This window comes from Lygodium microphyllum, chromosome 6, assembly GCF_053477565.2.
Source record: "Lygodium microphyllum isolate KBCC chromosome 6, Lygodium_microphyllum_v1.1.10, whole genome shotgun sequence".
Lineage (NCBI taxonomy): Eukaryota > Viridiplantae > Streptophyta > Polypodiopsida > Schizaeales > Lygodiaceae > Lygodium > Lygodium microphyllum.
In genome coordinates this window covers 25535723-25549856 of record NC_141140.1, presented here as the reverse complement: position 1 = coordinate 25549856, position 14134 = coordinate 25535723, and the positions used below count along the sequence as shown (strand labels likewise).

The window sequence follows — 14134 nt, the reverse complement described above, 5'->3', positions numbered from 1 at the left end:
AAAAATAGCCCGATTTACAATTAGCATACTTTAGCTTTTGTGATTGCTTTTGTCCCACTAAAGAATTAAAGTGATTGGGCACCCAAAGAGTCGGGTTGTGTCCAAATACAATGTCCAATAACAAATATTTAAATTGTGCGCCCATGCGCATACAAAATAATAAATAAATATCATGTGCTTCAATAAATAAGCGCGTCAAAATAAATATTGGCGCCATATCTAAGATGCGTGCCCATCAAAATGATAATTTCTTCTAAATAACTTGAATACATGCTATCGCCCAGTGCTTCCCAACGCCACCGCTACTTGCTCTACACATCAACTGAAGCATTCACAATTGTTAGAAAATAATAAAATGAAACTGACAAAAGTGAATACCTAGCAGTCTTTAACAATAAAATAAATAAATTTGTTAGAACTCAATCCTAACCTTAATTTATTACGAGTGCATACTCTAAACTCATAAGCGTCCATTAATTTAAATATGTATTTTGCGGAATCACCCACTTGCACATTAAATTAACAAGGTGCCCGAAAAGGACAGGTGTCCCCATTGACTTTTCGCACAAGGAATCCACCTTGTGTATGAGCCCCGGCAACAAATATAATTTTACGGAATCCACTGCAAAACCTCACAGAATCCACCGTGGAATATGCCTCCTGGCATCATACCCTCGCGGTGGGATAGCAATTGTTCTCAATTGCTATTAGTTCAATGTGGAGCCAACAGTGAGGGGTAAGCACTTAGGTCTCGAGCGTGCATCCATTGGGCCTCTTCAACAGGATGATTTTTAAACTTAACCAAATATGTAGAATATCTTCGGCCAGTTCTAGTGGTCATAAAGTCAGTATCTAGAATAGTTTCAGGTTCAAGGATTTCAGTTTCTTATTCTAGCAAAGGAGGGTTTTCATAGACAGGATGTATAGGTAATTGGCCTCTAAAAGGTCGTAATAAACTAATATGAAAAGTGTTATGGATTTTCTAGTGTTGTGGTAATTCTAGTTTAAATGCATTGTCATTGATTTTGTGAATAATCTTGAAAGGTCCATAAAATCTAGGAGCTAACTTTACAACAGGGTGTTTGTCTATACTTTGTAATCTTCACTTTTCAATACGTAACCAAACATAATCATCAACTTTGAAACTCATAGCTTTTCTTTTCTTATTGGCTTGTTTTGTGTATGATTGCTGGGCTTTCACAATTATATCTTTAACTTCATCAAAAATAGTAGCATGCATGTTAGCAATATCATTAGTAGCTTGAACTTTATTTGACAATGATGTAATAGGTGTAGGCAATCTATATCCATAAATAATTTCAAATGATGCTTTCTGTGTAGCTGTATGTGGTGTGTTATTGTATGCAAACTGAAGTAAATGTAAATGTGTATCCCATGTTTGTGGTTTTGAAATTGTGTATGCACACAAAATATCTAAAATGGTATTGTTAGTAGCTTCTGTTTGCCCATTTGTTTCAGGATGAAATGCAGATGAAAATTTAATCTTTGTTCCTAAATTAGCAAATAAAGTAATCCAAAAATTATTGCAAAATCAAGAATCACGGTTAGAAATAATAACTTTTGACAAACCATGATTAGTGAAAACAGTTTTAAAAAACAATTGAGCAGCTTGAGATCCACTTAATGTTTTCTTGCATGGAATGAAATATACTTGTTTGCTAAACCTATCGACAATAGTCCAAATCATGTCATGATTAGCTTTAGTGTTAGGCAAACTAGTGATAAAATCCATTGAGATCTGTTCCCATGGTCGTTCTGGAATTGGTAAAAGCATTAATAAACCATATTGTTTACCATGGTGTCATTTAACTCTTTGGCAAATTAAACATTTAGATACAAAGTTAGATACATCAGATTTCATGTGTGGCCAATAAAAATCTTCAATCAATGTATGCAAAGTAGAAATAATTCCTCTATGGCCTTGGTATGGGGGACAATGAATTTCATGGAAGACAAATGATCGAAATGGAATAGTTACACATAATCTTTTTTCATAGAACATAAATCCATCAGCATAAGACAATGAATCAATGGGAATCCAGTTATTTACAACTAATTTATTCCAATGAGCTTGAAAACTAGGGTCTGGGTCATAGGTATCTTTCATAGGGAGAAGAGAGCCAAAAGATATCATAGAGATATTATGAATAGTCGATCTTCTACTTAAAGCATCGGCAATAACATTCTCTTTTTCGGGTTGATATTATATGAGTGGATGAAAACTTTGAATAAAAGCAACCCATTTAATGTGTCGATCAGATATTTGTGATTGACTAAGGAAATGTTTAATGCTTTGTTGGTCACTTTTGATCATGAATTCAGATCCCATTAAATAGTGTTTCCATTGACGTAAAGCTTGTACTACAGCTAGCAATTCCTTATCATAGGTAGAATACTTAAGTTCAGAGGGTTTAATTTTGCAGCTAGAGTAGGCTATGGGATGGGAATCTTGCATAAGGACTGCTCCTATTCCAGATCCACTAGCATCAGTGACTACTAGGAAAAATGGTCTATTGAAGTCAGGTAATTGCAATATAGGAGTATGAGTTAAAGCATGCTTCAATAAATCAAAGGACTTTTGTTGATTGTTGGACCAATGATACACAATGCCTTTCTTTAATAATTTGGTCAAAGGTAATGCAAGCAATGAAAAATTTCTCACAAATTTTTTGTAAAAGCTAGCAAGACCTAAGAAAGAACATAATTCGTGCACATTTTTAGGTATCAGCCAATTCGAAATTGCTTCTATCTTTTTAAGGTCGACTTTAATACCTTCAGATGAAACAATATGTCCTATTTCAATTTGTGTTTTGAAAAATTCACTATTTTTAGGATTAGCATATAATTGATTCTCTTTCAATAATTTGAAAACCAAAGATAAATGTTCATAATGCTCGTTTTCATTCTTACTAAAAACCGATATGTCATCAAAGAAAACAATGACACAATGCTGATGCTTCAAAAATATGCGATTCATCATACGACTGAATGTGGCTGGTGCATTAGTTAAACCAAAAGGCATAACAAGGAATTCATAGTGTCCAAATTGTGTTCTAAATGTAGTTTTGAATATATCAGATGTGTCCAATTGTACTTGATGGTATCCAGTTTTAAGATCTATCTTGCTAAATATTGCAGATCCTTGTAATTTGTCCATAAGATCGTCTACCCTAGGAATCGGATATCTATTCTTAACATTGATCTTATTTAGGGCACGGTAATCAATGCACATCTTATAGGTATTGTTTTTCTTCTTCACTAATAGGACAGGTACACCAATTAGAGAACTACTGGGTCTAATGAGTCCTCAGGTTAACAATTTTTCAACTTGGGCTTGAATTTCTTTCTGTTCAATTTGGTTATGTCTATATGGTGCTTTACATAGAGGTTGTGATCCAAGAATTAGGTCTATTTTGTGATCTTCGAGACGTATAGGTGGTAAGCCAGGTGGTAGGTCAGTAGCAAAACAAACTTGAAATTGTGAAAGAAATTGTGCGTGCCTAGGATGCATCTGATTTTCTTTAGCCTCAATTTCATTCACCTATATTAAGTAGGATTTGCTACCTTTTCGTAATGCACGTTTAGCTTGTGTATGACTAAGTAATGAAAAATTATCGAAAGCGTGCATACCATGCAATGTGATTTGTTTCCCATTAAAATGAATCTTCATTGAATGCATGGAATACTCTATATCGAGATTATATTGATGACGCCAAGGCATTCCTAAGATAATGTCACGATTGTAAAGGCACAACTAAGAAATTTCTACGTTCAACATAATCACCAATTTTAATTTCTAAGTCATGCACTTCTTGTATTCTATTGTATCTAGTGCCTTAGAATGCAGCCTTGATGTGATAATGAGTAAAAACAGTATGTAAATTCAATTCTTTGACCAATTTTGCAAAAAATAAAGTCGTGTGTGTTCCCATCATCATGTAAAACAGTCTTTTCTTTACCATGCACAAGACATTTCATCGTTAATAAAGAATGGGGATTTGGCATACATGGTAAAGTATCTGAAGTAGTACCGATATCATCATCGTCTTCCGTAAAATCTGGCATTTCTTCATGTTCTTCATCTTCTGTTGCTCCCAAATAGTTGATGTGAACAATTGGCTTTTTGGATTGCCAATTCGCCGCTAGATGTCCAAGTTGGTGACATTTGTAACAGACTATGGGTTTGGCCTTAGACACATTATTGATAATAGCTGGAAGTTTAGGAATGTTGGAATTTGGCTGGAAAGATGGCTTAGGATTTGGATTTGTGTTTGATGGTAAAGCAGGGAGTCATGTCCAAGATTTACGGAATGAAGATGGAAGGAAACGGTTTTGATTGAATCTTCAAAAATTTGAATTGAATTGTTTTGAACCAAAGTTACCATTAGTTTGAAATTGTTGTGATCGATTCTCTTGTCCTCAAATTTTATCTTCAGTGTCATGGGCCAAGGAAATTGCATCTTCGAGAGTCATTGGCTTGAACATGTTCACCTCCGCATAAAAATGTCCAAGTAAGCCAAACATAAACTTGCATTTATGGGTTGCCTTAGGTACATCTTCGAGCATTCGAAGTTGCAATAAAGCATTCCAAAAAAGTCGGTATATTGCGAAATAGGCTCACGATCCCTCTGTTGCAAAAGATCCCATTGTTTGATTGCTTTTTTGTGGAATTGGGGTGGAAGGAAATTCTGCAAAAATTTCTTTTGGAAAGTCTCTCAACAAGTATTAGGACAATCAATACTTTTGCGGACAACAGTCCACCATAGGGATGCTCTGTCCACTAGATGATTAGTGACACACTTAATTTTGTCTTTCTCAGCATATTGTTCTTCATGGAAATAATCATCAAATTGACTGATAAAAGCAAGTACAATCTTTCCATCATGTGACCCATTGAAAGTATGAAATTTGAAATTTCTTTTACTTATCTTTGTTTCTTTCCGAATAGATTGCGCTTCAAGTGTTGCATCGATCGTACGTCGTATAAGATCTTCAGATTGCGATCCATCTTGATTGGTGGCAGATCGTTGCAGATTGGCCAATTGAGCTTGCAAAGTTTGACGTGCTCTTCGTTTCTCTTGAAGCTGCATCATAATTAGATCCAGTTTTTGCTCCATCGTTGGTTCCAGTAAATCACCTTCGGTCATAAAATCTTCCATGGTTTTATTGGACATCCTGCAAAATTCCAAAAGACCTCACATACTCGAAATCTTGTTAGCGGAATGAGCATAGCTCAAAGTCGGGTTTACAAGGCTTATTTCTTTTTTTTTAAATGGCTTGTTGCAGTATTTTTTCTTTGCGGATGCTGAAATTGATGTCACGGTCTTCTTCCAAAAGGATATTTGTGCGTGTAGTTTGCGTGTAGCAATCTTGTTTGCTGGAATTGAACTCTGTTAGTCCCCACGTGTGAACAGGGGCTTGCAGGAAAGTTGAAAATCCGTTTGGAGACTAGCTGTATGAACAACCACTATGGGAGAGGTTTGAAGTTTTGTGGTTAAACCTTTGTAAAATTTGAAAGCTTTAAACTTTAAGTAAATAAAGCTTAATTAATTGTTGATTTTTTTTTGGAGGACGGCGGCAGCTTCTGAACGGTGTCGATGGCGTTCAGTACATACTGCCGCCACCGATGGTGAAATTTTATGCCTTAAGCTTTTCTGAGCTTCCTCACTAAGCTTTCACACTTAATCTTTATCAAATTGATTGCCTGTTTCTCTGAGAAATAGAAGAGTTAACAAAGGAACTTCCTGGGTGGTCCTCTGCTCGTAGAGGCTAGTCCTTCACGATCCAACAGCGTAGCAGGGGGTTCTTCACTGCCAGGAATACGCTAGTATTGACAGATTGCCGCGAGACTGACTGTAGAGCTCGATCATTCTAGGAGCTCCGCCTTCGCGCGAGATGATAAGCGATTGGAAGCCCTTGATCTCAGCTTCACTTTGATACCACTAGTGCACAGATGGGATGTTGTATGCATACGTAGCGAGCACTGAAAGGTCCCCAAGAACAAAAGAACTCTACTTTTGTACAAAAAACAAGAGAGAAGACTTGCATGACATGAAGCAAAAGACTAATTGGGTACAATCTCCCCCCATACCTTGTGTGAGTGCTCCACAAAGCATGTATTTGATATATTATTCATCTTCAAGCTCAAAAAATAGCCCAATTTACAATTAGCACACTTTAGCTTTTGTGTTTGCTTTTGTCCCACTAAAGAATTAAAGCGATTGGGCGCCCAAAGAGTTGGGCTATGCCCAAATACAATGTCCAATAACAAATATTTAAATCGTGCGCCCATGCGCATACAAAATAATAAATAAATGTTAGGCGCTTTAATAAATAAGCGCGTCAAAATAAATATTGGCGCCACTCCTAACATGCGAGCCCATCAAAATGATAATTTTTTCTAAATAACTTGAATACATGCTATCGCCCAGTGCTTCCCAACGCCACCACTGCCTGCTCTACACATCAATTGAAGCATTCACAATTGTTAGAAAATAATAAAATTAAACCGAAAAAAGTGAATACCTAGCAGTCTTTAGCTACAAAATAAATAAATTAGGTAGAACTCAATCCTAACATTAATTTATTACAAGTGCGCACTCTAAACTCATAAATGTCCATTAATTTAAATATGTATTTTGTGGAATCACCCGCTATGGAATCACCCACTTGCACATTAAATTAACAAGACACCCAAAAAGGACAGGCGTCCCCATCGACTTTTTGCACAAGGAATCCACCTTGTGTATGAGCCTCGGCAACAAATATAATTTTACGAAATCCACTGCAAAACCTCACGGAATCCACCGTGGAATATGCCTCCTAGCATCACAAATGCAAAAGCCAAAGCATGCTAATTTTAAAATTTGGTTATTTTTTAGCTTTGAGATGAATAAATTTATAAATACAAGCCTTGTGAAACGCTCACACAAGGCATGGGGGGAGATTGTACCCAATTTGTCTCTTTTTTTCATGTCGTACAAATCTATCTTCTTGCTTTTTGAGCTTAAGTAGAGTTCTTTTGTTCTTGGGGACCTTTTGGCGCTTGCTACGCACGCATCCAGCATCTGATTTGTACACCAAGTGCAAACAGATAATTAGGATTGGAGTAATCAGCTAGTAGTGGATCTGCAATCAACCCTGGGAGCAAAGGACAATCTTACACCTTTAGGAGCATCTCTTGTTATAGTTGAAAATGTGAAAGGTTGGCCAATTAATGCAATCAAAGAGAATATGAAAGTTTCTGATGGTGATGATATTTCTACTAGTCGTTTATTTATTTTAGTGGTTTGGAAAGTTTTGATGATAAGCTTGATATCCCTACTATCAAGACATTAGGTGTGCAAAAAGCACATGGCAATGTAAAGGCTTCAATGAGCGATCCAATGGTAAATAGGCCTACTAGGATCATAAATATTATTAAGACATTTTGGTTTGGAGGGCTATGCAACTCGTCATCTTGCTTACATGATGAAAGCTATTAAGAATGTAAAGCCATATGTTTTGGGGAGGCTATTGATTATGCACATTGGGATGCAGCTATGGATGAGAAGATGGCTGCATTAGAGGCCAACAAAACATGGGATTGAGTATCATTGCTTAAGGGCAAGAGAGCTATTGGCTCTAAATGACTCTAGAAGATTAAGCACAATGCTTAGCAAGTTAAGGCAAGGCTAGTTGCAAAAAGCTATGCTCAAACATATGGTATACATTGTGAGGAGCATTTAGCCTAGTTACTAAAATTGCAAAGGTTGGATGTATGATTGCTTTGGTAGTAGCAAAAGGTTGGATAGATGTAAATAATGCCTTAATGATTTGCAAGAAGAGGTGTACATGAAGCAACCACGCAGTTTTACGAGGACATGGAGCATTCCACATGCATGTAGGTTGAAAAATATGCTCTATGGAATAAAGTAAGCACCTAGCTCATGATTAGACAAGATTAAGACTATCTTGTCAACATGGATTGTTATGTTTTAAATAGAATTCACTCGCTCTATGTAAAGAATGACACTATAGGTTTGCTCATCATAGTCAATTATGTAAATGTTATGCTTATTATAGGTGATAGTGAGAGGTGGAATTGCTAATGTCAAGGATCTTTTGAAGTAAGGGATGAAAGGCTTGGGTGAGTTGCATTACTTTCTTGGTATTAAGGTGATCAAATGTGTTAATGGCATTTCATTATCCCAGAGACAATATAGCATGGATATACTATCTAAGCGTGATATGACCAACATTTAGAGCAACAAGAAGAAACTTTTAGTTGCTTTATCTAGTACAGAGGCTAAATGCAAAGGTACTACTACCATGATAGTAGATTCTATGGCTATAGAAGATATTGGTTGATTTGGATTTTCAAGTAGATGGTCCACACTCTCACATGGCCACCACCTCATCATTTATTATATTTAACTGGTTACACCTATTAACAACATGTTGATTAGTGAGCTACTTTTCTTTATGTTGTATTCAATCAATCCTTAATTCCTATTATTCTTCAAAGCACTTTCTTTTTGTAGTTAGACATTCAATTGAAAAGGTTTTCCTTTACTAACTTCAAAGGAAGCGTTACATTGTTTCTTGCCAAGAATCCTTCTCATACATTTGCTTTGAATAACAAGCCAATTAATGGTGAGGCACTGCCTTCTTCTATCCAACATTTCAAGCATATTGCTCTTTAACTTTATTAGTATCATGTGGAGATTAATGTTGTCATCAACTTTTCTAAGTGCAAGGCACCGTATTCAAAATTTACATTTTACTTATTCAATTGTACCTCTAAGATTGAAGGGAGCTTGAGATAAAAGGGGTCCTTCTTTGCCATTGCTCTTGCCAATAACCACACATATGCAATGCTCCAAGTTTAAAAAATCAATATCATAACAATTCCCTCTTAATGGACTTGCGAGCCACACGTGCATATTCTGAGGTGAACCCCTTGGGTTGTGGCCTTTGAACTTGATGCATTTGGAACAAAAAGCATATGATGAAACTAGACTAGCCCAACACAATAGCTACCATGGTGGTGGATTACCTCCTCTCCATGTAATGGATTGACTGATCCTTCCATTGTTGTGAATTAAGAAAAATTTTAACGCATCAAAGGCACTCCTAGGTGGCTCTTGCCAAAAGCAATCACCTTTGTCTAAGAAACTCAATGAAATCAAGTGAGAAGGTTAGACCCAAGTTGCTATGGCTCGAGCCCCATATTGGATTGGGTGAATTATGGTGCATAGTGGAAATGTATGATAGATTAATAAAGTCGAAATGTAAAGCCAATCATGGGTTCATTGCTTTTACTAGATCAGGAAGGGATAGTAACCTTTCAAAGTCAAAAATGAGATTATCAGTTTTACTAGATCATTAGAGATAATAATCGTTTCAAAGTCCGAATTTGTCGGTTGAAAGGTGGTAGATTGAATGCAACAACAGTCGGATGACTGCATTGCCCAATACTATAAATCCGAGCGAGTACCCGACGGTCCAGGAGACTTCCAGTGGATGAATTGTCTCCTGATCCCATCGAGGCGTCCACCAATCCAGCCCTCTGAGCAATTGGCGACTGTGCTAATCACAGATTGCAGGCAGCAGATTGACAGTAACTTGGGTGATCGGCAAGAGCCACCAGGTGAGTGCAGATTACATGGCTATCAACCTGACGGCTGACAGCATTGAGAAAGATGGCAGTGATGATCCCCCCAATCGCATCATACAGAAGCTTAAACACATCGACTCTCTTGAAGTGGAATCCAACCAATTGAATAGGAAGCTTAACAGCCACGGAGATGCAGAAAAAGGAGCTGCAGTAAGTCGTGCATGCGGCTAACCGATCCTCCTGCTTGCATGTATAGCTTTACTAATATTGTTCGTTTTGTCATCAATTCTCTACTTAACATGGGCATGCCTCTGTGCAACACTCAAGACTCCCAGTGCAATCATTGATCTTCTTAGTAAGCTAGAGTCTATGTGTCTCATGATTTGACCATTTTACATGCAATTACTTGGAAATAAAAATTAGCTCAGTGAGCACAGCTGCAATGCTGACTGAGCTTTTGTGCTTATGCAGGTGTGTAGTGCCACCATAATCTTGAAATTAGCCTTCCAAAGCATTGGGGTGATATATGGGGATTTGGGCACCTCTCCCCTTTATGTTTTCAGCAGCACCTTTGCAAATAAAATACCAACACCTGATGAGGTTCTTGGGGCACTCTCTCTCATTGTCTACACTCTCACCCTCATTCCGCTCCTGAAATACGTATTCATCGTTCTTCAAGCGAATGACAACGGGAATGGTTAGTCCTATCTTGCTCAATTTGACTATTTAATCTGTGAGTGTTGGGGATGATTGAAGGATAACTGATTGTAAACTAACCACAGCATGCCTGTAGATTAAAATCATATGTTCTAACAATATGCTGTTCATTCATTGATTTGATTGCTATTTTGGCTTTAAGTTTCCTAGTTGTCTGTACTTCAGCCTTCAATGCTTGTGGTATACAGGGTCTTGAAATTGTACACTAAATTTCGTTTGAATTTCAGTTGCCTAGTTATCTGTACTTCAACCTTCAATGCTTGTGGTATACAGTGTATTGAATTACGAATTGTACACTAATTTCATTTGAATTTACGGAAACTGTGATTTCTGGTCCAATGCAAATGATTTGTTCCTGAGTTGTAATTTTCTTGTCAATGCAGGCGGAACATTTGCACTGTATTCACTCATCTGTAGACATGCAAAGGTCAGCCAGCTCCCAAATCAGCAGCTTGAAGATCAAATACTTTCCAATTACAAGCTTCAATCCCCAACGAAACGGATGGAAAGGGCATCAAAAGTTAAAGTGGCCCTTGAAAGCAGTGGGTTTGCAAAGCAGCTTCTCCTGATCATATCACTTCTAGGCACCTGTGCAGTCATCGGAGATGGAGTCTTAACTCCTGCCATTTCTGGTCAGAATCCACAAAAATCCCATATATGGACCAATATAATTGGACATAGCCCCTTCATGGTTGCAATTTTACACCATCAGAGAACTAATGGTTTCTTTAGCCCACATTTGTAATCACAACTATAACAATGAAAAAATCCATTGCCAAGTCCATAAACATACGTGCATCGCAAACTAATGAATTTTATCAGCAATCACTTGGAAAGAGGAATGTCCTGATAAAAATCCACCATTTGACAACTACTTTTGCACCTTGCAGTACTCTCTGCCATTGATGGGATTCAAGGGAAAGTGAGCAGTTTGAGCACAAGTAAGAAAAACTTACCCTCGCAAAACACCTGGTCCATATTTTGTGTCTTCTCAAAATCTTCCCTTGAGCACATTTGTCAGAACCTGCACGTGCTAATTAACCCCACTCTTTTCTGTTTCAACAGATCATGTTGTGCTCATCTCAATGGCAATCCTTGTCCTTCTCTTCAGTGTACAACCTTTTGGAACAGGAAAAGTCGGATTCCTCTTTGCTCCCAGTGTATTGATATGGTTTATCTTGATAGGAGGAATTGGTGTGTTCAATGTCATCAAGCATGACCATAGTGTCATCCATGCACTCTCTCCACATTACATCTACCGCTACTTTCAGAGAAACCATGCTGAGGCCTGGATATCCCTTGGTGGTGTGGTACTTTGCATTACAGGTAGACACCGTGTGAGTTTCCACTTGAAGTGAATGAATCCGCATTATACCAATTTCTAGTTTGTTTAATCTTGGCAGACATGTGCTGAACACTATGCAATTCAGCAGAGGTTGCAATTCTAATTCAGGTTAGCGATTGAAACTGCAGGGACTGAGGCCATGTTTGCTGATCTGGCACACTTCACAGTGCCCTCCATTAAGGTGCATCCACTATTGACATCAGCAGTCTGCAGACAGAAATGCTTTCTTATTTCTATACATGATGATAGCAGACTCACCATCATTCCTAAATGATTTAACAGCCTTTGCCTGATCTCTTACAGGTAGCATTCACAGCATTGGTTTACCCTTCACTGCTTGCTGCTTACTTGGGCCAAGCAGCATATTTGATGCAATTTCCGCAAGATGTTGGTCAGACCTTTTACAAGTCCATACCGTCCCCATTATACTGGCCTATGTTTGTTGTGGCAGTGCTGGCTGCCATTATAGCAAGCCAAGCAATGATCTCAGCAACCTTCTCCATTGTGGAGCAGTCACAGGCACTCGGGTGCTTCCCTCGTGTGAAGGTGGTTCATACCTCATCTAAGTTGGCTGGACAGGTGTTCATCCCTGAAGTGAATTGGACTCTGATGATTCTCTGCATCATGATCACAGGATTATTCAAAACCACCACACTGCTTGGAAACGCTTATGGTGCGTACATTACATTGTGTTTCATCTGGGTTGCTGCAGAGCTAGAGTCAAACTAACAATCCTGAATGTACCTTTTGCAGGAATTGCAGTGATGGCTGTAATGCTGGTGACTACGACCTTGCTTATCCTGATCATGGTGATGATATGGCAGTCAGCCATGTACAAGATTGTGGCCTTCGCCACTGTCTTCCTTTTCATAGAGGGCATGTATTTCTCCTCAAACCTGTATAAATTTGACCAAGGAGGCTACATACCTGTTGCATTTGCAACCATCCTGCTTGTAATAATGTATGTCTGGCAGTATGTAAGCGTGCGGAAGTACAAGTATGAAGTCCTGAACAGGATCCCAATAGAGGATGTCCCAAATAAATGCAAGGAGCTCGGAGTGAGGACAATCCCAGGCGTTGGCCTCATATACACACGGATGGTGCAGGGGGTGCCTCCGATTTACTCCCACTTCATTGAAAACCTCCCGGTCATGCAGGAAGTGGTGGTATTTGTGACCTTGAAGAGTTTGCCAGTGCCAACTGTGGGGGAGGAAGAGAGGTTTGTGGTGAGGAGAGTGGGGGAGAAGGGGCGGATGATGTACAGATGCGTGGCGAGGTATGGGTACATGGATGGCGCAAAGAGGGATAAGGCCAAAGGAGTAGAGGGGGAGGCAAGCAGCTTTCAGGATGCTCTAATGGCAAGCTTGGAGATCTTTATCAGGAGAGAAGAAAACATGGAGAAAAGGTGCAAATTGGCAGAGATAAGGGAGGTGCAAGAGATGGACGGAGGGTGTGCCATGGGAGTATGTGATGGTGCCACAGCCATAGGGGTGGGTGATGATGCCATGGCCATAGCAGCAGCAGGAGATGGTGATGGGGCCATAGCCATAGCAGCAGCAGATGGTGATGGGGCCATAGCCATAGGGGTAGGTGATGATGCCATAGCCATACTAGCAGCAGATAGTGATGAAGCCATGGGCATAGCAGCAGCAGCAGCAGGTGGTGATGATACCATAGCCATAGTAGAGAAAAATGATAATGCTTCATCTATCAAAGGAGATGGGTTGGTTGGAGATGGGGTACTTACCATAGAGTATGCCAGAGCAGCAGCAATCGATGATGATGATCATGATTATTGCGATGATAGTCTCGTCTGCGCGAATGCCGAGATTGCCTTCCTGCATCAGGCTCGCCGTGCGGGGGTGACCTACCTGCTGGGGCATGCCTACGTGCAGGCGGCTCCTGGTTCCTCCTTCCTGAACAGGCTAGTGGTGGACGTGTTGTACGACGTCCTGCGCAGGTGTTGCTGCCGCAACGCCAACCTTGCCCTCTCCATCCCCCACAAGAGGCTCCTCAAGGTGGGCATGGTGTATCACATCTGATCTTCCTCTCAATCAACCGATCATAACAAGTCAGCTGTGTTCTTAATAAGAGTTTCCCTCTCTTCTTCCTCTTCACACACACACACACACACACACACACACACACACACTCTCTCTCTCTCTCTCTCTCTCTCTCTCTCTCTCTCTCATCTAACCCTAAAGCATTGGCATCTTTAGCCTTACATTTCTGGTCTCACCATTGTCTAGCCCAATGATGATGAGATAGTGTGCCATGGCATGGAGGAGACAAAGTTAGTCTAGCATGTACACTTTTGTCTACAATATCTAAAACCATTTTCCTAACATCAAAGGTTTTGCACGTGCTTTGTTAGGGTTGGCATGGGGAAGGTATCCTTGAAGAAGAGCTTGAATAATGTATTCATTTCAAACCAATGTGCTAGAGTAGGCTTC

General features: G+C 39.2%; 1 protein-coding gene across 1 annotated transcript; it reads left to right on the top strand.

Moving 5' to 3' along the window:
* Nucleotides 1-9914: 9914 nt before the first annotated feature.
* Nucleotides 9915-13723, top strand: LOC148034392 (potassium transporter 19-like). The gene is made up of 7 exons (XM_087679339.1): nucleotides 9915-10316; nucleotides 10720-10968; nucleotides 11227-11277; nucleotides 11402-11662; nucleotides 11810-11862; nucleotides 11985-12354; nucleotides 12435-13723. Exons 1-7 carry the CDS (start codon nucleotides 10085-10087, stop codon nucleotides 13721-13723), a joined length of 2505 nt encoding a protein of 834 aa, XP_087535465.1. The 5' UTR covers nucleotides 9915-10084.
* The last annotated feature ends 411 nt before the right edge of the window (nucleotides 13724-14134 follow it).

Coding starts and splice junctions, on each gene's coding strand:
- LOC148034392 (XM_087679339.1), top strand. CDS start 10,085: ATGCAGGTGTGTAGTGCCACCATAATCTTGAAATTAGCCTTCCAAAGC. Junction 10,969..11,226: donor CTTAACTCCTGCCATTTCTG/GTCAGAATCCAC, acceptor TGCACCTTGCAG/TACTCTCTGCCATTGATGGG. Junction 11,663..11,809: donor TGTGGTACTTTGCATTACAG/GTAGACACCGTG, acceptor TTGAAACTGCAG/GGACTGAGGCCATGTTTGCT.